General features: G+C 44.1%; 2 protein-coding genes across 2 annotated transcripts in view; one reads left to right on the top strand and one right to left on the bottom strand.

Annotated features, from left to right (window-relative positions):
* The first annotated feature begins 6,310 nt into the window (after nt 1-6,310).
* On the top strand, nt 6,311-12,581 carry MGST2 (microsomal glutathione S-transferase 2). Its single transcript, XM_066185088.1, is given in 5 exon segments — nt 6,311-6,328; nt 6,331-6,392; nt 8,938-9,008; nt 10,393-10,474; nt 12,440-12,581. Coding segments are annotated over 5 exon segments (375 nt in total).
* A 4,991-nt stretch (nt 12,582-17,572) lies between these two features.
* The window catches only part of MAML3 (mastermind like transcriptional coactivator 3), a 240,642-nt gene continuing 235,120 nt past the window's right edge, over nt 17,573-23,094 (bottom strand). The window contains exons 4-5 of the mRNA XM_066186419.1: nt 21,483-21,570; nt 17,573-18,784 (exon numbers count right to left, since the gene is read on the bottom strand). Of these exons, the coding sequence (XP_066042516.1) occupies nt 17,793-18,784; nt 21,483-21,570 (1,080 nt within the window). The 3' untranslated portion in view covers nt 17,573-17,792. The remainder of the gene's footprint in view (nt 18,785-21,482; nt 21,571-23,094) is intronic.

Raw genomic sequence — 23,094 nt, forward strand, 5'->3', positions numbered from 1 at the left:
GAGCCTTTATTTATGTAAAGGACCTAATTTCAAGGCTTTTCAAAAGTCCTAATTCCAAAAAGCCATTTCAAAAAGGCTGTCTTTAATATGGCTGGTTGTGGGTAGACTAGATTTTTAAATGGATTCAGGATCGCCACCTAACCACTTTTAGGCTGAGATTTGCAGTTGTCTCTACTCAGCATGAAGATAAGTGGGTGGATGTCGTGCAGGCAATATGCTGCAGAGCTGTGGTCAGAAACCATGTCTGCATCCAATCCCAACTGTTCATAAATATACAAACAATAACTAAATAGACTGTCTAAGTAGTATAGTAACAAACTGACTCTGCGTGACAGTCACCTGCTGAACAAAACCACAAATCTCATTTTCCAGCCAGGCATCCCGAGCTCCCGAAGCAGTAATTTCGTAGAATAAAGGAGAGGCTTCTCCTCAGGAAATTCCAGGAGTTCCCGCGGCAGAAGGCACACACCAGTAATTCTGGCATACCCCAGCAGAGGGCAATGGCAGATGTTCATCTGAGTCCGGCACTGCAAAGCGCCCCAACAGTAGAAAACGAAGTTTCCCTTTACCCATCAGATCTTGTCACAAGCTCGGGAGTCACTTGGTGCTAACAAACGGAATAAACCCTATCTAGAGCTGAATCAAGGCCCAGTGGAAGATCTGGCAGCATGTAACTAGCCAGCAGCATGCATGAAACTCTCCAGACCTGTCCTGAGTGACTACAGTTTGTTGAGTAAAGAAAGGCCTCAGCAGCATTTTCACGGTAAGATCAGAAAGCAAATGTGGTCTGGCTTTCTTGCTCTGCTCGTTTGGAGAAAAGGATAAGTGAAGCTGTGTGTCTTCCTTGGTGCATCCACTAATGCAAACCAGAAAGACTTAAGCTGGAAGTGGTTAGTGTGGAGGAGGAAATGGCAAACAGGAAAAAACCCAGGCTCCTTTATCCCTATTCGTGGAAGCATTTTTGTTTTGAAATCTCAGTGTTAGACCTAAGGTCCTCCTGAAGGTGACAGAAAAGTGATTCAGAGCAGACTACTTTAGGTATATATGCACCTAAACACGAGAACCACAATTTGAGGCAGTAAAGCCAGACTCTCTTCTATTGGATTTTTTCACTTCTGAATATAAAACCTTGTATAAGCCCCTTTCAATTTGGGGCTGAAAAACAGAAGCACTCAGAACCAGGAACCACTTTAAAATACCACCAATCAAATTGTATGTCACATACACTGAAATGAAGTGACCATCCATTAATTATGCAGGCACACTACAAAAGTATAAAATGATATCTGTTTTGACCGAGGAAGGGAGTGAAGAAATGTTTACAAATCCTTTCACAACAATAACCATAAATAACAAGTAAACAGCGACAGGAGCAACTGCTTCAGTAATATTGCTGTCATTTGTTGTGCCTGCATCAGCAGGCACTGCGAGGGAAAATCACTGTTGGAGGAGAGAGAAATAGGTTGCCAAGCAACATGAGACCCCGTCCAGGGCACCCCCTCCCTTGCTCAGGAGCAGACAAAGCTTTCCGGTACAACTGCTCTGAGAGCTGAGCTGGCACCCATCAGGGGAAAGTGGACATGTTGTGGAGTGAGAGAGCAAGAAAGGGGAAGAGGACAGAGCTTCCAGCTGGCAAGGAGAGGCTGCAGAGGCCAAGGGAAGAAATGGCAATTGTGCCAAGGAGGGGTGAAGAAAAGAGCCAAGGATAGACAGAAGCCAGTACAGGATGGAGTGGTCAACCTGGGAATGTGGCTGCTTCAACAGGGCTTCGATCAAACCCTGCTCCTTTGTGGAAGGGCTGAACGTGAGTGGGGCTTTCCTGGCTAGAGAGAGAGACAGAGGAGGATGGCAGAAGGACTCTGGAGAGGTTTTTTCCTTTTTAAAACATGTCCGTGTAAATATGCCGCTCACAACATCAGCTACTTTGGTTATTTTTCTCAAGGGAGCTGACATCTCAGCCCTGCATGCTCTGCAACCTGCCTGATCTGAGGTGGTTGCACTTTGGGATTCAAAGCTCAAGGCCAGCAGCCCTGGTCTCTACCATTAACCTCCTCTGTCAGCACAGCCAAGTCACACCAGACTGTCAAATGAATCTCAGGGAATCAGGCCACACACCTGACAGAAATCAGGGAGCAGCTGAATATGTAACTGCAGCAGGCACCTTGAAAAACTGTCAGTTTTTCAGTTGTGACAATGACTGGAGCTGCCAAATTCCCCTGGTAGCTGGGGTTAAGCAAGCATCACTCTGCCACCAAAGCCCAACATTTACCAGTAGCATCTTGAAAAGTTGAAGCTGCACGCTGTAAATCATGGCACACAGCTGTGACTGTCTCTAACAGAAGGCAGCTCAAGAGTGGACCCATCTGCAGGCCCTGGCTCACCAGGTTCCTGAGCAAATGCTGAGATCTGCCTCATTGCCTAAAGGCATCAGATAAGGCTGAACCGTGAGCATGATCTTCCTAAGCACTGGCTGATTTCCACAAAGGTGGAATTAAACTTTTGTTTGGATGAAAAGCCTGCCTTGAGCAGAAGCAGTTCACCAATTAAAATAACTGTTTGTCCAAGGTTAGGAAGGCAAAACCCAGCAAGTATTAGGATATCACAAATCTGCTAGGTGTTGTGAAGGGAGACAAGAGACGTATAGCCAACACATCTTCAAATCTCCTGCTGAATCTTCATTAATCCCCCGCATTTCAGATATCAGAGCAGTTACGTTGGCCTGGGGATCTGCTTCCACTTGGTCAATACCAACAGGAGAATCTTTAAACCTCCTTTTGATCCTGACATAAGTCGTGCAGAATACACAACTGGCAGAGCAGCATTTGTTTCTCCCAAGACTCTCTGCTGCAAATGGGAGACACTACATGCAGAGCCAGGGGGATTGAGGGAGGCAGGAAATATCCCGACGTCTGGCAGCACCACTGCTTCTCAGCTGCCATCACTTATTGAGGAATTCTTTCTCATTGCTGAAATACTGCCAGCTTGTGTTATACAGGCAAGGTGATCACGTTGGTCCTCAGCAGCTTTAGCCTGCCAGGTGTGGAGTGTAAGCCAAGCCAATCAGCATGGATGGAGAATCTGGGAGAGCAGCTTCTAATCTTCAGGCATCATCCCCGGCATTGACTAAAGAAACAGGACTTTGCCTAACTCTCTCCTCAGACATGTGACTGACTGCAAGGCCTATCACACACTGCCTCCAGGTTCCTAGGTTTTGCAGCACACATTAAATCCCTCACAAGGAAAGTCGAAGGAAAGAGCAGCTTTGTTTACTGCATTTCCTCCTCCTCTGCCACTAAACAGAAGAGGCAGAGTTTGCAGAATTCACTTCTTGTCTTAGGCTTTACCTCTTCCCTGCAGATTTACTGCTCATTCCAGAAACATTCAAGTTAGAAGGAGGAGAAGGTCTGAGGCGTGGGAGATGAGGAATATTCAACCTCTACCCAGTTTTCTGCCCCAGCTGTTCTCTGATCACCACATACAGGCAGCTTTTGTACAGCACTGTAGGTGTTCTTGTGTGTGCACCATTTTCCTGACGGCATTCTCCCAAGCCATTGCACTTTTGACGCCCTCAGAGCTAAGAACAGGTGGAGATTTTTTTAAAAAACCCAACCTTTTCTTTTAGCAGAATAGCACTGTTCTGGCATGACACAACCCCACATTGTAATTACTTAAGGTACCTCTTATAATAACCAAAACTATTTTTGCTGCTACTTCGGAGGCCTGTTGTGATTTCAATGGGATATCATGCAAGATTGCCACAGTTTATGTTTTATACACATCTGTTAAAATACATTATTCTCTATTACTGTCCAGAATTGCATCCCAGATATGTTCTTGCAATGACCAAAGTAAAAAAATATCATGATCCCCAAAGGCCATCAGAAAATCCAAGAGGCCTGTGGGCATGCAGGAATTTATGTGCTTAAAGCACATCGATCTTTTGTCCATCCAGATGAGAACATCACGAGCCAATTCTTTCCTGACTTATATCCAGTATTGATGGAGGAGACACAAGGCTGCAGAAGGTGCAGGTCAGGGAAGAATCCAAACCTCTGTCTACTACTCTGTTTAATCCTTCTGAATCTGCTCTGCTGCTGCCATCCTGCATGAGCTCATCCCCAGAGGATGGGGATGGCAAATGAGGGTCAGTTGTGGTAACACTGCCACAAAGCAGGGACTCTGGACAGCCAGACCTTCAACTGAACCGGCTAAAATGGACCATTCGTCCTTCCTCTGAAACCCTACACAAAGCATATATGAAAAGGCACAAGACATGGGTTACAACTGGTATTTAGGAGGCAGAAAGAGAGAACAATTGAAGGAATAAGCATACTTTCTTCCTCTTTCACTTGTCTCATAGTTCTGATAAATTTAAGTTTGATCCAGTGCCACACAGACCCATGTTCCTTGTAATACACTGTTGAAAAGCAAAGTAAATTAATAAACTGCAGAGCCCACTGCTGTTACTGCTGTAGCTAAACTGATTTTGGTACACAAGCCAGCCTCATACATCATAATGGCATTGATTTACCCTATAAACATTTCCAGTGAAATACATGAGAGTTCAGGTATGTTTTCCCTTCCACCCCCAGAGGAGCCTCTCTGAGCTTCAGAGCCTGTCTTCTAGGAGGTGTTGAAGAACAAAAGATGCTGCACTGCTACTTGTGACTGATCTTCAAGAAGTTGTACTCCAGCACAGGCTGAGCATTGCCTTCTGCAAAGCTCTTTTCAGCTCTTCCAGAGTCAAAAAACTGAGCAGCTCTGGCAGTGTAATTCCATTGAAAGTGCTCATTTGATCAGTCTGGTTTCATGCTTAAAATGTTTTTGGTCTCACTGCCCCAACCACCTGCTTTCTCATGACAGCAGTTCTGGCCAACAGCAGCTTCTCCTGAGAGAGGAGCCAGCCTCTTTGGGATGGTCACCAAGAGGCAATAAAACACCACTCTTTCCAAACAGGAGAGACTTTTGTCTGGTAAGGCACCACCAGCATCTTTGAATTGCATGATATTTCAGTGCTCAGAACCTCTGTTCCTGCCTCCTTTTATGTCAATCTTTACCGGATTTTGCATGTCCGTCACCATTTTGAAATTCGCATCTTCTGAATTAATTCACATCTTCAGAAAAAAAAATACAACTTCAGTATCATCTGGTCTTAAAATGTTTAGCCCTTATGGTTTTAACTTTTCAAATGACCAGCTCTGTCAGAGTTTTCCTTCACATTTATCTATCAGCAAGGTGACAATGCTTTGAACACTTCTGTGCCAGCTCCTAAAAACCACAGAGACTGCGTGGTCAGAAAGTCAACCCATACTACACCAAGAACTGCAATTAAAGGGCTTAAATCAGCAACTAAAGAGTTACCAAGTACAAACATTGAACTACTCTTATGACAGTGTATCTACTCTTCCAATCTTTAGAAAGATCAATATCGACACCCAAGAAAGCAACCTTTGGCATGGTAAAATACCATCTTTAAAGTCTTTTTTACGTTATCCTTTAAATTTAGTAAGTTCGATGAAAGGCAATGAAATATCCCACTTTAACATCAGCTGTAGGAAGTCACAACAAACATTATACTGGTTTTGTTCCAGTGGTCTTATGGGATCATAAAGGCTAATGACATTAAGCTTTCTGTTAGTTAGGTGATGAAAAAATGCCCCCTGAGAGAATCTTTCCCAGTTTCAAGACTAGTCATAAGCTAAAGGAAGTGTGTTGCAGGCAGTAGGATGAGGGGAGGTATTCCTTTCTCTCACGGTCAGTTGTTTTACCCTTTGAACTAGCCTGAGCAGCTCCTTTCTGCAGGCTGACTGCTTGTGTCTGTCCTGCCACCCGTCAGAGCCGACGTCATGCAGGCTCAGCAAAACCTGCAAACCCAGAGTAGGGCCAGCACAAAGCTCTGCTCCTCCCTCGCGTGTCCCACACCAGCTGCTTCTGAGGGGCGCTGCTGGTGATGGACACAGACCCTTTACAAAAACAGAACAAAAAGGCTTTGCTCCCAAAGAGGCTGCAACTGAAATCTAAAGATAAAGGAACAGCTGAATCCGCAGAGGCAAGAAAGGCTGGTTTTGTTCTTTCCGTGCTTTCAAACAGGCAAGAAGTAGGCAGGGCTGAGCGTTTTTTTCAGGAACAAAACCTGGCTGTAATTTTGCACTGTTGTTTTAAAAAGCCAGTCTGTTTTATTTCCGGGGCAGGCCTTTGTTGCAGTGCTGAAAAGCACTGCAAGTCTCCCACCTGTTGTTTTACCTTATTGCTCGCTGAAGCGCTCTCTCCAATACACACATCCCGTTGGCATACAGAAACTGCTGGGAACATGGCTGGGGATTTAATTTCTCTCCTGGCTGGCTGGCAGCTGTCTCTCTTCTTTCTGCCTTCCAGCGATGTCAGAAAGAGCTGTGGGCTGCATGGCTGGGTTCTGGGGAGATTTCCACTCGTTCTGAAGTATGGGAATTATTTTATGATAAATTGGTTGCTCTGCAACTTTCATTTCTGAGAAGTCCGAAAATTTTTCTCACCAGTTGAGAAATCGTTTACTCTCGCTGCAGTCTGAGAGGGAGTTGGCTCAGTGGGACAGATTGCTTTTCCCTGTCGGAGAAACTAATTTGCTTTCAATTCTCTTTTGTTTGTTGACTTCTTGGAACCATACCATTATCAGAGCTTTTAACTAGCTGTAAAGTTACCCCAAAGCCATGTTGCATCTTGATTTGAATCTTATTTTAAGCACCTACACAACTGAAAACCTCAAAAATGAGAGTAAATCTGTGAAATCAAATACAATGCACCAATACTGGACTGAAAGTGCAGTAAAAAAAAAAAAAAGTTTCTAGTAGCAAAGATATATACTCAGTATCTGAAGTGAAATAAGAAAACAAATCTTTACATTAGGCAACAAAATTATCAGATATTACGTGTTATGTTCTCATGGTTACATTTCTTTAAGAGGTCAATGGATTTATTTTATGCCTCTGAGAATCAAGGAGCAGGTTGCCCAGCGAAGTGGTGGGATCACCAACCCTGGAAGCGTTCAAAAGGCATGTAGATGTGGCTCTTGGGGACGTGGCTTAGTGGTGACCACAGGTTAAGGGTTACACTCAAGGATCTTGGAGGTCTTTTCCTACCTTAATGATTCTATTCTGTGATTAGAAGGGAGCAGCTCTGAGAAGCTCTTTTTGCTGTGCAACAATCTAAAACTGCAGTATAATTTTTAATGCTTGTCATTATTTTCTTTGACAGACGTTGATTCATACAGATGTGTTTACATCAGGGAACAAAACACATTTTGAAGGCATTGTGCTATACTAGCATGAGATTTAGAACAAGTTAAAAATAATTTGCCTTTTTTTCCGAATATGTATAGCACTGCCAACTAATCTAGCAACCCATCGATGTGGCTTGATTATTTCTTTATTTGTTCTCAAAGCCTCAGCTACATTTGTACAACATTTGTAGCCAGCAGAAAGAAAAATTTTGAGAATGTGACCCTTCCAGTTAAAAAAACCCAAACCCAACCAAAACACAACAGAAGGCAAATAAAAAGAGCTGAAAATTTACATCCTCTTTTTCTGTCGTCAGATCAGCTCCAATATACCCTGTGATCTTAATGTTTTTATCTGATGGCAATGCTTTTCATCAACTTCTGAGAAAGTTCAGCTTGCCTGCCTTGATTTTTAACCTAAAAGTGTGAAGGATTAAAAACAACCAACCAAAAACCCAGACATTATTCAGAAAAGTGTCTTGAAAACTCAAAGAGTTCTACAGATACTGACACTGCGAAGGGAGGCAAAAAATACCTGTGCCTTATGATGGATAATTAGTCAATCTTAGTTAAAATCACAGAAAAGCTGATATAACCCAGAGTTGCATTTACACTGGCAATCTGACATCAAGCCCAAAGAGAAACTTGTGCAAGAATCTGACCAGCTGACGTGATTTAAACGATCACAGCTTTCCAGCATGGGTAACCCAGCACAGAGCAGTTCATGGGAGTTCAGATGGATGCTGTGGAACCAGAACTGCAAGCCGGTGTTATAACCGGTCCATGTAAAGGGAGCAGCCCATCCTGTGACCTTTTCCTGGGAACTAAATGCAACACGGAGAGCACTCAGTGCTCTGTTTGCTCTTCTGTTTATTCTTCTGAGCCTCCAGTCCCGACTTAGAAAGGTGCTAAAGGGCAGTACCACCTCCCCTGAACAGGGATGGAAGTCAGGCTGCACTTTAGCAGCCATCAGAGGTACAAGATTAAGTGTCAGAACCAGGAGTTATTCAAAGAATCGGGTCAGTTACAGATTAAGTTGTGCGAGAAATGCATAATATGCATTAGACAACTTGTTAGATAACATGATTGATTAGGCACAGAAGTTTGCCTAATTCCCTAAAAAGAAATTCATTCAGAACCACTACAAAAAGATACATGAACAATATATTGGTGGGAAAACTGATGTCCACAAAGAAAGGTGTCATGGTCCTTGCCATCAGAAAATCTATGATGTGCTGTCTGTGCCTTCATAAAGGCAGCTGGCCTCAGCAGAGTAATCCAAATTCCTCTGGCAGTCCCAGTGATGCTGACCCACAAAACTTGCATACCAACAAGTGTGGAGATAAGTGATTAACATCACATCAATGAACTGGAATTCCTGCCTGTCTCTGCTGCACAGGCACTTGACTGAGGATTATTTGTCTTATTTATTTCCATGTAGTTAGGGATCCAGATCCTTTCCTAAGTTTAAATGCCAGGAAAATATTTTAAACAGCTTGTATCAGAGACTTCAAAAAATGAGAAATTTTAAGACTACCTAATGCTAGCTTGACTGTACTCCCACTGGATATGAGAGCATTAACTTTAGTGGCAACAAAACAAGGACAAAGCTGACTCTCCTTGAAAAATCCCACCCATAATTCTTTTCCTTTCAAGACTAATGTTCTTTCAAATTTATTCTGCAGACAAAACTGTGTGGAGTTTTACCCAAGATTCCTGACTGGCCTCTGGACTGCAGGATGTTTTTTCAATCAAGGTAAATACTTTCTGCTTTTATCTTGGACTGAAGAGTTTTACATAACTTTTTCAGATGTAGGTATTATCAGGAAATAATTGAGTGTAGACATCTTTTTCCCTTCTTTTCATTAGCACATCCTTCCTAGAAGAATGCTCAGTGACACTGAAATCCCCATGGCATTTCATAGGGCCCCACCAGCTTTCCCTTCTCTCTGCAAACCAAGGAGCTCTCATAGAGCTAGAATGTGTGACAGCCTAACCTCTGCATTCTCCTTTATTAACCCTTTCCCAGCTCATGTTTTAGAAGCGTGAAGTCTGTGAGCTGGGGAAAGGATAACTAGCTCATGTTCATCACTCCTCTCCTTCCTGAACAACTTCTCCATTTTCTCTCTGCTCCAAACCAGTAATTTTTTCTTTGGGGCTCTCTTACACTCCCATCTCCACTGTAAATCCACTGTAAATCCAAAGAAGCACCACTTAAGTCAACAAATTTGATACGAAATAATACACGTGCTCACAGACAGACACTTGAATCAGGAAAGATCACAGCTGCTAGCCAGCAGCACAGGTGCTGTCACATGGAGTTTTTTCATTTCATGTAAGAAGTGAAAGATTATGATAACCTTCCCTTGAGGTAATGTTTCAGCTATGTCCCACAGGTATGTTTACAGGAGTTAATCCAGCACACAGTGAAAGCTGTCCTCTGTAATACACACACAGAGTTCAAAAACCACAAAATTAACAAGCCCTGCCTAGTCCTGGATAATACAACTGACCTCCATACCCTGCTATCTATCAAGTGGAGGTGACTTTATACTCTTCCCTCAGGGAGGTCAGAGAGCTAATTTCACTACAGCTTCCTTCCATGTCCTTGGATAAAAGCTGCTATATAAATGCAAAGCAGGTTATTAACAACATAAATAGGATTCTCTTCCCAAAACAAACACTCCCCCTTAGCACAAACTGCCATAATAATACAAAATGACAGAGCCAGGTCAAGCCACAGTGCTCCAACCCACCATCCTGTTTCTGGGATAATCACCAGTCTGGGGGGATTACCATTCCTGTGAGTTCCTGAGATGTCCTTTTGAAGGAATGCTTTTGGATATTTTTGAGCAGTCCTATATCCAGCCCTATCTGTAACCCCGTACTAAGAGCCTCCTGTGGTGACTGTGTAAGAATACATATATCTCTTTTGAATTATTCTTTCCCAAGATAACTTCCCAAGTTATGGGTAGTTGTAAAAATTCCCAAAGCAATATAACCAGAAAACATAACTAGAGTGGTTAACTAACCACTGCTATTGGTGGTCAGTTAGTTAACTAACCACCATAACTGTCTGCAATCCTAGTTTTTTAGTTTTCTGACTGTTTTCCCCACCATATTAATCTTTTCTCTCTTAGAACTAGCTTCCTTTCTGGGTATGTTGCACATGTTTGCCTGCCACCAGCACTTCCATGGTTATGTCCAGTCTGTGAAAGGAGGGTAAGAAGTTACCAACTGGGTGCAGGTTAGCCGCTCCAGGCTGGGCTGAGAGCCAAGGACTGGTAGTGAAAGGTGATTCTAATTGAATGCAACATGTGTAAAGTGTCAGCCATGGGTCTGGAGACCCTCAGGGAAGAAGGCTGGGTGTTTCAGCAGAAGCCTGAGTCAGGATGTGCATGTGCTGCAGGCCAGGAGAGAAGAGGAGTTTTGGTGCTCACCTTGTGGGCATGTGCTTTGTGCTGGGCATAACTTAAAATACTCAAACAGATCTGGAAACAGAAGCACAGTTTTGCATCTCAGGACTGCTGTAGGATGGGAAGCTGGTCATGCAAGGCTTGCACCAGGCCTGCCTGTCTGCTATCTGCATTTTCCCTCTGTTTGTCACAGTAAGGCCTTTTCTGTAGCCACACAACTTGCCCTAAATGAAGCAAGCATACCTGGCCGTGTAGACCGATGAACCTTCACCAAGCAGGTAGGAGAACAGGGCTCCAGATAAGCACACATCAATGAATGCTGAGTGCACAGCATCTCCTGATATGAATCCTGCTTTGACAAACACCGGCAGTATACCCTCCACTAAAACCACTGAAACACATGGTTTGTTTCAGTTCACTGAAGGCCCTGCACTGGCTTCTGTGTCCTCATCTAAAGGCTCTCTTCCACCATACATCATCAGTCATAAGAAGAAAATAGCACACTGTGTGCTTGTCATAAAATTAAAAGACTTGCAATGTCTTCTAGAAGAAGATACAGAACGATCAGACTATTCTGTAGTGAATAATACTGCAGCAGCAGGAAGATTATCCTACAGGGCTCTTTTCCATGGCTTGTGTACTGATGTTCCCATTCTCCTTCACTGCAGCTCCACCAATCCTTTACACTCTTTGGAAGAGCTGCTGCTGGGCAGAAGGAGAAGCTTTTTGTCCACAGCAAGTATGTGGAGATAATTTTATATCTCCCAGTAAGAGATGCAATAATTCAAACAGTGCAACGAACACCAGCTAGAAGTCTTGCAACTGCTAAGGGAGCATGGGGAGCAGAAACACGTGAATAAACAAGCAGAGCATAATGCACTTTTCTTTAATCAACAAATGAAAAACTCCTTTGTTCAAGGAATCTTTGCCATGCTTTACTTCAGTACTCTTAAACCAATAGACTGAGCCTCTCAAGGAAATTGTGGAAGAGTAGCTGTCTTCACTATTAGACAGAGCATCACACTTTGGTGAAACTGATTTTAAATCAAACAGAGGAGGTTGAAAGCCAGCCTGGCAGCCCTAGGAAATGGTTTTGCTCCAAGGCCTGCTAGTTATAAACACAAACCTAGTATGCATCCTCAAAGAAGGGCTAAGCTAAAGATTCTTTTCATGCTCTCTTGAAACTGAGAAAATACTTCATTTTCATCTAGACATGGTATGCCTAGAAAGGCTACTTATATCAAGTCTTCAGGCACCTAAATCATAGGTGGGATTCTCAGGCTCTTCCTTTCTGGTCCAAAAATCCATCTCCAAGCCACAGTGATCACCAGTAGCAGATCTCCCAGCTCAGCAGAGGGCACCCTCCCAACTGATGTGGATGTAAGGGATATATGCACATCTTTCCCTCAGTTCCTTAAGGCTTCTTTCCCACACTCCTGCACCTGGATTTCCAGTTAGGTGCTCAAGATTGTCTGTGGCTTTACCTACAGGTCTTCATGTCACAGGATGAGGCAGCCTCATCCTGGAGCCAGTTCTGAACTTCCACATGAAAATTCAGAAACACTGGGGGAAAGTTTTCCCTTAGAGAGGGTATTAGGCACCTCTTGTCCCTTGCAAAAGTCATGCATGGGGGTGGTTTATTACTAAAACACCCCAAGGCAGTGTCACAGCCACAGACCTGTCTGATTCCATAGACTTCAACTGTTTTGGACCAGCAGTTTCACTGCAACAGAACATGGACAGCTCGTAACTTTCTGCATTCCACTTTGAGGTTCACAGGGTTTTATTTGAGTGTGAGAATTTTGATTTGCTTGATAACTCTGGGTGTAGCTACTGCAGCTGGGATTGTCAACAGCTTTCCGGATAAATACCTGGACTTCAGCATAATGGAGAAAGTCCATAAATTGCTCTGAAGGTTTTTTTTTTCTTTTTTAAATAAATAAAAAAAATAAAATGGATGTTTTGCCTGAACCCCAAAAAATAATAAGTTACATGTGAATAAAACATCAGAGCTCTTTCCTAACAGCCCATTGCAAGGCAAAATGGATGTTTTTCCGGAGCGGTTTACACTTGCTCCTTTCCCTACACTCTTGGAAAAGTTAGTAAGACAGAATGTCATGTCACATCTACATTTGCAATTAAATGTTCTCTTTCCCTGTAAAATATTGCAACCCCACAAACTAATCACATAAAACTAAACCCATTAATTCATGAAGTAATTTAGTTGCAACTGGCAAGCATCAGCCCATCTTACCCATTGTCCTTCAGTTTTGCCAATGCTTCTGTGTCTTCCTGCACTGCTCTTCATTTCCCCCAGCCATGCCTTCTGTTTTGTGCAAATGTAAAAACACTTCCATGCAATATGCTGCTGCAAGATCCTCATTTTCCAAGCATATCCAATCCCACTGCTGTACAAGCATATATGGAAACACTGCTTACTTCAGAAAAATGTTTAAAGCTTCACTTGGCCCTAAGTTTCTAAAAAGGGCTTTTGGATTTTGTATTTTGGAATGTGCTTACAGTTCAACACATGCTCAAGTACTCTTCCTGTAGAAGTGGGGCCCTCATGTGGGCATATCCCAGTCCTCACAGGAAGGCTCCTGAGGACAAGCTGTGCCCAAAACAGGACACCTGTGAAGGGGAGAGCCAGCCCAGACAAAAAGAAGACACAGATGCTCATGTTACAATTGGATGCACTGCATAGTCTCCCACCAAGGCACAGATGGCTGGGGTGTGAGAAAGATTAGACAAACGTTCCCGGATTCCCAGAGAATGACCACAGCTCTGGGAATCATAAAGTCACAGTGAAAAGTAAACTGACTTTAAAAACAGTTTTCTGCCAGAAGAAGGGGAAAGTCATGGCTTACCATGAGCTCAAAGTACACCAATGACCACCTTAAACTATGTAGAAGAACGAAGATGCAAGGCTATGCCTGTTTTGGCAGCTCCTGATAATTCAAACTATTTAGGCAATGCTGAATATGTTCATGAGGGACCCAACAGGAAGAAACTTACCTTGTCACGCCTCTGAACACATGATTTGCCCAAAAATGCTGTACATTTATAGTGGTATTCAGTCAAATCTATATAATGAACATGCTTATTGTCTCTCTGTAGCGTACTGAGGTTGATAACCAGACCACAAGATAACTGAGAGGTGCATCAGATTCACTGTAACCTTTCATATTTAAATATTGACCTTTCATATTTTGTTTAAAAAAAGGTGGACACGTATGGACACATGGCAGTGGGGCTGGAATGAAATTACCAAGCTTACCTGTTGTAGTGCTTTGCTCTCTTCTCTTCTTATCTTCCCTTCTTCTTCTCTTCTTTCCTCTCTGTCTCGTCCCACCCCTCCCCTCTCCTCCGCATGAATGGACAGACCATACATGTCTAACAGATCTATGTGCACATTCTTAAAGGCTTCTGACAACACAGTTCTTGCCCTGTTGTAGCACAGGGTGATAGGGACCTACTCTAAGCATGTCTTTATCCTTCTCCAGCTTCTACATCCAGCTACACATCTCCCTTCTTCCTCCCTACCTCATCTCCATCTTGCCTCCTCCCCTGAAAGCACCTCCCCACTCCCCATTTTTGCTCCCAGCGCAGAATAAACACAAAAGGTTGGCTCTGCCACCTCTAACAGACCCAATTAAGAACCAACTTCCCTGTAGCATCTGCCTGAGCACAGGAAGCTTTGGTAGCCTACCTTGCTGGAGAAAGGGGCACCATGGCAGAAGGTGGTGAAGCACATCCCATGCAGCAGCTCATCACAGCAGTCCGGGCTCTGCTGCACAGAGACAGCCGCTGGGGCTGCCTGGGATGCAGGGACTCACTGGCTGCTGAACCTGCTGGAGCAAGAGGAGCATCCTGGGATGGGCCACACCCAGCCTGTTACTGCTGACATCTAACACCTGAAACTCCACCAGGTGCTGTGATGCAGCCATACAGAAAATTCAGGGCTGATTCAGACCTGCCTGCATGCAGCTTCCCTCCCCTCCACAGAAGACTGCTCATTGAGGCGCAAGAGTGGGGCAAGACATGATCCATATACACCAGGTATATGACTCATATAACCATCTTTTATTTGGGTTTCTTTTTTTTGTTTGTTTGTTTGCTCTTGTTTTGTTTCTTTTTCTTTAAAAGCTGTGTGTTAACATCAGGTATTTTTCTACGTTTTCAGACTCTGTACAGGTCTTAAAAGGAAATAAGCAATGCTTAACGTACAAAGTAAAACCAGAAAACTAGAAAAATCTGAATAAAATGGAGCAAGTTGCTGTCAGGGATACAGTACAAATTAGTAATTAGATGTCATCTGAAGTGCAATACCACTGCAGTAAGGATGAGTCAAGGAATGAAATAAAAATACTCTATTTTAAACAAACAGTATATATATATATTTATATATATATATTTATATGTATATATTTTACAGATAGTAGACCCAGTGATATCTGTAGAATTGTAAAAACATATTTACAAATGACTTTTTTTTTAAACATTACATATACATCAGCACCATAGTAAGAAAGGAAAAAAACCCCAATCAACCCAAATCTAATAAAATCTATTCTCTAGTACTTGATCCCAGTATGGAGTATTTGGAGGAAGCTTTACAAAGACAAGAGAGACTCGTCTTCACCACCATTTAACATCAAGGCCTGTGTCTCCCCGAAGCACACCAGCTTGCATCGGCTGCTGTGTGGTCCATGTGTGTTTCTCGGTTCCCCTTCCCCCACCTCCGTGTTGAGAGGTGAGCCCTGACTGCGCTCACCCAAGGCACGGGTGCTGTGCTTTCCCCAGCGCTGTCCCCTGCCCAGCAGGGTGGCTGCCTCCTCACCCTGTCACAGCTCTGTCACACAGGCGTGTGCCCCGTGCTCATGCTGACACACACAGAGCCACAGCACCCTGGTCCCTTCAGGGTGCCGCTTCTCCCGATGTTTGCTGATCCCTTCCATTCTGACCAAGAGATGCCGACCCACAGGATGAACCAAAAACTTCGGCTGGTGCTCCCTTCCACTGAATTAGGGCCCAACCTGGCTCCTGCTGAAGCAGCAGGCATGCTAACCATGCTCATCATCCTCAGCAGGAGCTGCAATTGGCCCTTGTGCTGTATTTTAAAAAGGGGTCAGCTAAAAGAGATGCGATTAAAGCCAGTTTTAAAAATGTAGCAGTCAGGGCAGGCTGGATTGATGGCTCACCTTGAGCACATAAAAAATGCAGCTTGTCCTGCTGCATTGCAGCATTTAGAACAGGTAATTCCCCCCACTAGGCAAGCCCAGCAAGGGAAATTGCTCAAAAGGGAGCCTCAGCGTGACACTGAGACAATTCCAGACTCATTTGCTCTCCCTCTTTAATGTGATGCATGTCTGTACTCCACAGGGAAAGGCAGGACATGAAACTGCCAAGTGCCAAGGCCCTCAGCCTCCATGGAATTCAGGGGCTCAGCACTTGACATCGCTGGGCCCAGGGAGAACAGCACAAAAGGAGGTGATCAGGAGCTGGGGGATTGGGACTGGCACTAGTAGACTGCTGCAGAGCATGGCTCATGGCTTACAGAGGCCAGCACTAGGCCAGAGGGTGCTAAAGCTCTGGACTGTGGGTCATGTTAACATTTTTTATATGCACAACTATATAACCTGATAAGCAGCTCTCAGCTGAACACACTAAAGAGGTAATAGGTTCCAGAAACAGCCTTCAACTGCAGTTTGGGAACACTGCTGTGCATACTCAGAATGGCTGGTGACTTCAGTGTCGTGTGAGATCTATGACAACTTCATCACAGGGCTGCTCAGCACTGGTCCAAACAGTGGAGATAGTGATACATCCCTATTACCTAAAAGCTTATTTGGCAGATCCCATGTTTGTAATATCAATTATTTTACCCACTCATTAATGTTCTTTACAGTAGTCCTTCACTGACTCCTGTTCTTCAAATATTGCAGTGAATTTTATTCCAGCAAACCAGAGAGATTAGACCAAACATCTGTTTAAAACTGAACATATCACATCGAGAGCCCAGACACTCTGGGGTAATACTAGCTGCCAAACCAGCACTTTTCAAGAGGGGAGGAGAAAGTCTTCCTGTGTGCCAAACCCTCACTGTATGTTTTCTCCTGTCTGTTTTCTCCTCCCCTGCCTGGCCCTTTGTGGCTTGCCTGAAGAAAAAGTGCAGCCAGTTCAGCTTGCTTTACACTGAAGGAACAGGAGGGAAAGGCAGCGAACTGAGAACATCCTGGGGATGAAGGAGAGGGAGGGACCGGCTGAGGAGCACTGCTACTGTCTCTTGGTACCTCTCAGCCCTTCAACACCCCAGGCAGCTGGGCCATGCCAAGTGCTCTGACTTGGGAAGCACTGTTTCAAGTCCCAAGGGGACTAAGTAATTCATTAAGTTAACCCACCACTAGGCTGCCTCCAGCAGCAGTCAATCAATCTGCCCCCACAACACTGCCAAATTTATGTTCTTCTACGCTTGTAGTGGGGTTTATCATTCTGCAGTGAAACCTGTGGCCTCCCTGTGATGGTTTAGGTTTGTCATGTGAGTGTTCTGCATTCCCTTAGGACAGTCCACAGCCAGCCCCATCAGCCTGGCCATGGCTCTCCCAGACCTGCTTGCCCCCGGGGTTCAGCCCCTTTGACCAGGGCCTGTGCAATCACCCCTGGATATCTGTAGGCTTCGCTCCCAGCTCTTCCATCTGCTTCCCTAGAAGCTGCAATGTGCACACTCATATAAGGTGGGAGATATCAGGACCACCCCACACCACTGTGCAATGAAGCTTTGTTTTAAGTGGGGACAGAACGGATTTTCCCAGCCAGACACATCAGCTGGCTTTTCCAGTTTCCCCATTCTGCCTCACACATACAGAGTGGGCACTGCCACGCAACAAAGATTGCTTGGTGACAGTTTAGGGATGCTGACGTTTTCATCGTCCCCTGAATCTTCCAAAGTTGGCTACAGATCAGCTCGGTTCGCACAATTAAAAACAAAAGAAAACAAAACAACCCCAAACCAAACCAACACAAACAAAACCCAACAATCCAGGGATGGGGAGAACATCTCATTCCCTCTTTGCTTGTTGGAACATAACAAGACATAACCAAAGCTCCCGACTATACAATCCCATTCACTGGGGGTTTCCAAACAACTCATCAAGTTCTTGAATCCACTCATCCCCTGGTCCGCTCTTAATAATGGAGTCTACAAGGTCCGTGCCCTCTGCTAAACTGGGGAATGACCCCCCTGCTCCTCCGTTACTGTAGTTGTAAGATATGTCCTGAGTGGAATTCCTCTCATAGGCCTGACCCTGGCCGCTCTGAGCGAAGGTACCACCTGGCATTTGCTGCGCTGGGGGCTGACTGAAGCCTGACATGGCAGGGACCCCTTGGCTTATTGCTGGCATCACCATCGGCCTGGCCTGGCCGGCTGCCTGTTGCCCAGGTAGTGGTTGCAGTAACTGTCTCCCCAGCGCTGGGTTCAGGGCTCTCACTGTCCCACTGGTGTCCACAACTGTCTGACTGAGCCCCTGTGGGAAGTGCTGCTTGGAGAGCCGTGGCTGCCCGGACGGCATGGCGTATGCGGTGCCATTGTTGAAGGGCCCCATTTCACCACTAGTCCTCCCGGGTATGCCTTGCAAACCTCGCTGCTGCCAGTTCTGTGTTCCTTGAGGGACGGTCCCCATCAGGTTTTGAAGTCGTGGTGCTTGTGGCCTTGGCAAGACCTGGCCCACGGGTCCTTTCATCTGCTGCTGATGCTGGGGAAGAGCAGAGTTTACCAGCATGTTCTGACCAAAACTGCCAACCATTCCCACCGCTTGTCCAGAGGCAGGCTGCCTTGTTCCCTGGCCTGCGCTGTGTGCCATGTTCATGCCGCTTTGGTTTGGGTGCTGCAACATTTGGCTCATCCCTGTGCTCATGCTGTACATTCCTGGCTGGCTGGAAGAGGCATTGCTGTAAGGAGTCATGCCCATATCCGACTGGCCCGCAGTGGTGGGCAGCGTGCTCGGGGTCTGGGAGGGGCCCATGGCCATCATGCTCGCGTTCTGGGCCATCATTCGGGACGTTCGCATGCTCTGGAGCGCTACTTGGTTTCTCACAGCCACTATATCCTGGGGTGAACCTGCACCAAAGAGGGAGGAAGGTAAGAAAAAGCCCACAAGCCTGTAAATCATAATTAACACACTTTTGCATAAGAGAGAATCTGTAGGAGCATCCTCAGCAGCACTTATCTTCTTCAGCTACACCTAATTCAGCTTCTAGCAAGCAAATGGCAAAACTTCCACTGGTCTTCTTCATTAGCAGCAAAGCAGCTGAACTTCAGTTTACCATTTGAAGCTCTCTTTTAAATATCTCCATTGTCTTTCAAAAGTAAGCCTTGAAAATGGAAATGTCAGTCTCAGAAGGCAAATCAATTTTTTTAATAGCTTAGGAGGCATAAATGAATGGATTTTCTATAGCATTGCTACTGATTAATTCTATGGAAAGAAGAAAAATCATGTTTTTGTGGACAATTAAAGCAGGGAGAGTGTATTAGTGAATCAATACTATAAGCACATTTTACTTCACCTTAGGCCAGTGATGGGAAACCAGAAAATCCTAGCCTTGTTAAATTCCACACTGTGACAGATAACTTAACCATGCTTGTGTCTTACCTTCAGGGGTAGGGGGGAGCTATTGATTTCTGGGAAACCAATAGGCTTCTATATGTACTGTCTTTAAATAAAGACAATTACCTGGAGCTCAGATTATGCCACGGATTTATTGTGGATTTGAGTCACTACCAAATACAACAGTCAGATTTGAGTCACTGACTAAACAGTCAAATTCTTCAGATTTGAGTCACTGACTAAATACAACACTCGACAGGTGAAGCTCGGAGTGTATGAGGCACACCATTGCTCCAGGCTCAAATGTTATTAAATGCCAGGTGTAAATATAAAATCATTGCTTAAGAGTTCAGAGCTGTACAACAGAATCTGAATGTTCTTAAATCAGCCCCTATTTGTTGTCCCTCAGTGGCAGACAACATCCTTGAACATCTGTCGGAGTAGAAAACTCAGGTTCCTGTAATTGATGCTTCCCATGAGAAACGGCTCTGGATAAAGGAAGCAACATTTCTATACATGGCATTCTATTATATAATGCAGAGGTTGGCTACAACTCCATTTTCTGCAGCACCACAAGCTGCTGGTGGGTGCTTTTAGCTCCAGCACACAGCTAAATGAAATATTTTGTAGCGTGAAGTGAGACAGTCTGGATCTCGCTGGAACAGGCCACATGTAGCGAGTTGCAGCTTTTACTTTATTCATGCTATCAAACTGGTTTTTAATGATTGGCACTGGGGTTCCCTTGATTTTCTTAACTTAGATCAGCTCCTTCCGTGATTAGAAACAGTCTTTTTACTCCAGCAAGTGCTTAAGATACAGATAATGTTAAAATCTTAATGCATCTTTAGCTATTTTTTAATTGAAAATGGCAGTTGAAAAGCTCCAAAGCAGTCACTAACAGCAAGTGGTTCACATACTACTTTTGTTAACTACTGTACTTGGCATAAGTGACAGGAGATCAGACAAGGAGTAGCGAAAAGAGAGATGCAACAGATTTCAAGGTTTTAGGCCACCTTCTGGTCTCATTTACACATAACCTACTGCACTGGATTACATTTACGTAACTAAAAAGGAAAAAATGGTGAATTATTTAAATTAGTTCATTTATGAAAATTAATTCCTTGCTCTGTCAGATTAGCCTAAACTCTCTTCCCTGTTTCTTTTAAATAATAAATACAAAGGCAGTGTTTCAAAGAAGCGTAACGCAGAGAGATTGTGTGTGTGCATTTAAGTGGATGGTTGTGCACACACTTCTTGATTTTGGGAACGTGTTATTGGGGAAAAAAGTAATTTCATACAGAACTTATGGTGCCAAAGATCAAAATGAGGAGGTGATTAGAAGAAGCTACCCTGATACGTGCCAGTAGAAGATGTGGCTGCCTGCTCACATCCTGGGAACCAGAATGGCAATGTGAAATGTCCAGAATTGCCTCCCTTGTCTTCTGTTGCATCTACAATATTATCATGAATATACAGCACAAGTGTGTGTTCATTTCATGTCTATATAGAAATCATGGTTAGTGAAGACATCCAGCTGATGCTTTGCACCTAAGAAGCTCAGAATTAACTTCTTTTCCTGAGCCAAACTAAGTGCACTTACATTCTTCAGTTACCTGGGAGCACATCAAAATAATACTTGTGGTTTTTTTGAAATGATTAAAAAAATCTCTGTTTACATCTGAGCTATTTCACTGTGTTTCCCACACCTGACATTTATTAGTCCCTTCTCCAGATAAGCATGACCTCTCTGAAATTCTCTGCTCATCAAATTAGATAAAGTGGGGAATGAAGGAAGGGAAAAAACAAGATCCAGTCAGAAATGCTGGCAGGAAAAAACCTCATAAGAGTAGAGGCCAACAAGATAAAGCCATTAATGAATCCATGACATCTGGATGTCAAAGAGGAAAAACAAATTTAAAAAAAAAAAAAAAAAAAAAAAAGGGAATATAAAAAGAAAAAAAAAAGGGAAAAAAAGAAAAAACAAATAAAGTAAACACTTTTCACTGAAGGGAACAGAAAGGAAATATAAACTTAAATGAATGTGCTAACTTGGGCATTCCCCTTCGGTAAAATATGTGGTGTGTGCAACAGCCTGTATTCCTCTTCTGGCACACTTCTTAAACCCTAGGAGTCACAAACTGCACAAGCTTTCATACATTTGCTACCTTAAGGGCATTGACTCCAAAACAGGAAAAACAATTTGACTTTTACCTTGGAATTGATTGACCTGTTGCACTGGATATGGGCTTCGCTGTTGATGCAGATGCTGCCGAGGCAAATGTGACTGCTGCTGCATCTGCTGAAAATGAAGGACAGAAAGAAAGCAGAAGAGAAAGAGATGGTTAATTATATAATGGGCTGGTGGCAAAACTGCTGAACTTGCAGTGGTTCTTATCTGGTGAGGTGTTCTGGAGAGACAGGCAGAGTCATCTGGAGAGTCCTCCTCGGGGCACTCAGCGCTCAGACCCTTTTTGGCTCAAAAAGGAACATGCACTGAGGCCAACATCACTCCTTACTTACAGCCATTTCCTCCTGACCTCTACACCATGAGCTTAACTGTCTTCAGGCAGAAAGGAGAGGGAGGTATGTGAACTAACTGTGCTCACCTAGCTCTAAGGGCAGCTGTAGCCACACACACACACACTCTCCTTCCCTCAGTCCTGCCAAGATCCAAAGGTTTGTGTTCCTGGCACAAGACTTTGCTCCACGTCGGCGTATATAAGGTTCAGCTTCAAGGATTACTGAATCCTGAACCAAGCCCTGCAGCCATGGAACGTTCCTGAGCCAAAACAGAAATGGATTACTGAGGCACATTTCCTTTTGTGCTTCAGGGAATGATATCTGGGGAGTGGTGACTGCAAAATACTCCCTTGATCCAAACCACATTGCTCCTCTGTGGTTGTTTTCTATGAATACTTGTGAATATTTTAAAACAGAATCAAGGGCTGATAATAAAAACAGAGCTTTCAGATGCTAAGGTGTATTCAACTAAGCACTTACTGAAAGGGGATGTCTTGGAGCATCATCTCCAGCTGTGCAAATACTGTGTCCAAAACCAATGATGTGTAACATAGGTACAAGAATGGCAGAGATAGGAAAGAAGGAAGCACTAATCCCTGCATTCACCCTGCAGGTATGTGTTACACACTATCAAAAACAAAGAGGGACTCTTGTTAGGCACAAACTACCCCAAAGCTAGGAGCCTGAGGACTGTGACTTTACCACTTTTCATCTCTGAAAAGTGTGTCAGTACACTTGACAGCCTCAGCTTGGTGGCTTTTTAACACTTTTAGGCTTGCCTTCAGCATCCAAGTCACTGACTGGCTCTTGTCTTTATGCATGTGAATTGGCCCAATCCATGGGATGCATTACTGCATCCTCACTCTCATGCACTTGTTCACGCTCGAATCAGTTCAGGCACCTTTATCCTAAATATTTCTAGGAGCATCCTTCCTGTTCACTGAGAGTAAATCTTGTTGTTTCTCAGGAGCAACAAGACAAAGGTGGGGAGACAATCTGCATTTCTGTGGTTTCATGGCATACATGTGTTCTAAATTTAAGCATATGGTCTTAAGCTGTTTTTCCTTTGCGAGAGAGGAGAAGCGAAGCTTAAAGCAGCTTCTGACCTTCCAGATCATTATCTAAGTAACATGAGGGGGCTGCAACTTTAAACTTGGGTATGATCTTGGGGGAACTCAACAGTGTGGCTTTCCACTGGCTTTCTCTTGGGCTGCTTTAAAACTACAGCTGAATTAAGCACACACCACCATTCAGACTGCATAGTTTAACATCCATATTGCAAAGCCCAGGAGCTTAGGAAGCC

Source organism: Chamaea fasciata, unplaced genomic scaffold (assembly GCF_029207755.1).
Source record: "Chamaea fasciata isolate MVZ Bird 193981 ecotype frontalis unplaced genomic scaffold, bChaFas1.0.hap1 SCAF_6, whole genome shotgun sequence".
NCBI lineage: Eukaryota > Metazoa > Chordata > Aves > Passeriformes > Sylviidae > Chamaea > Chamaea fasciata.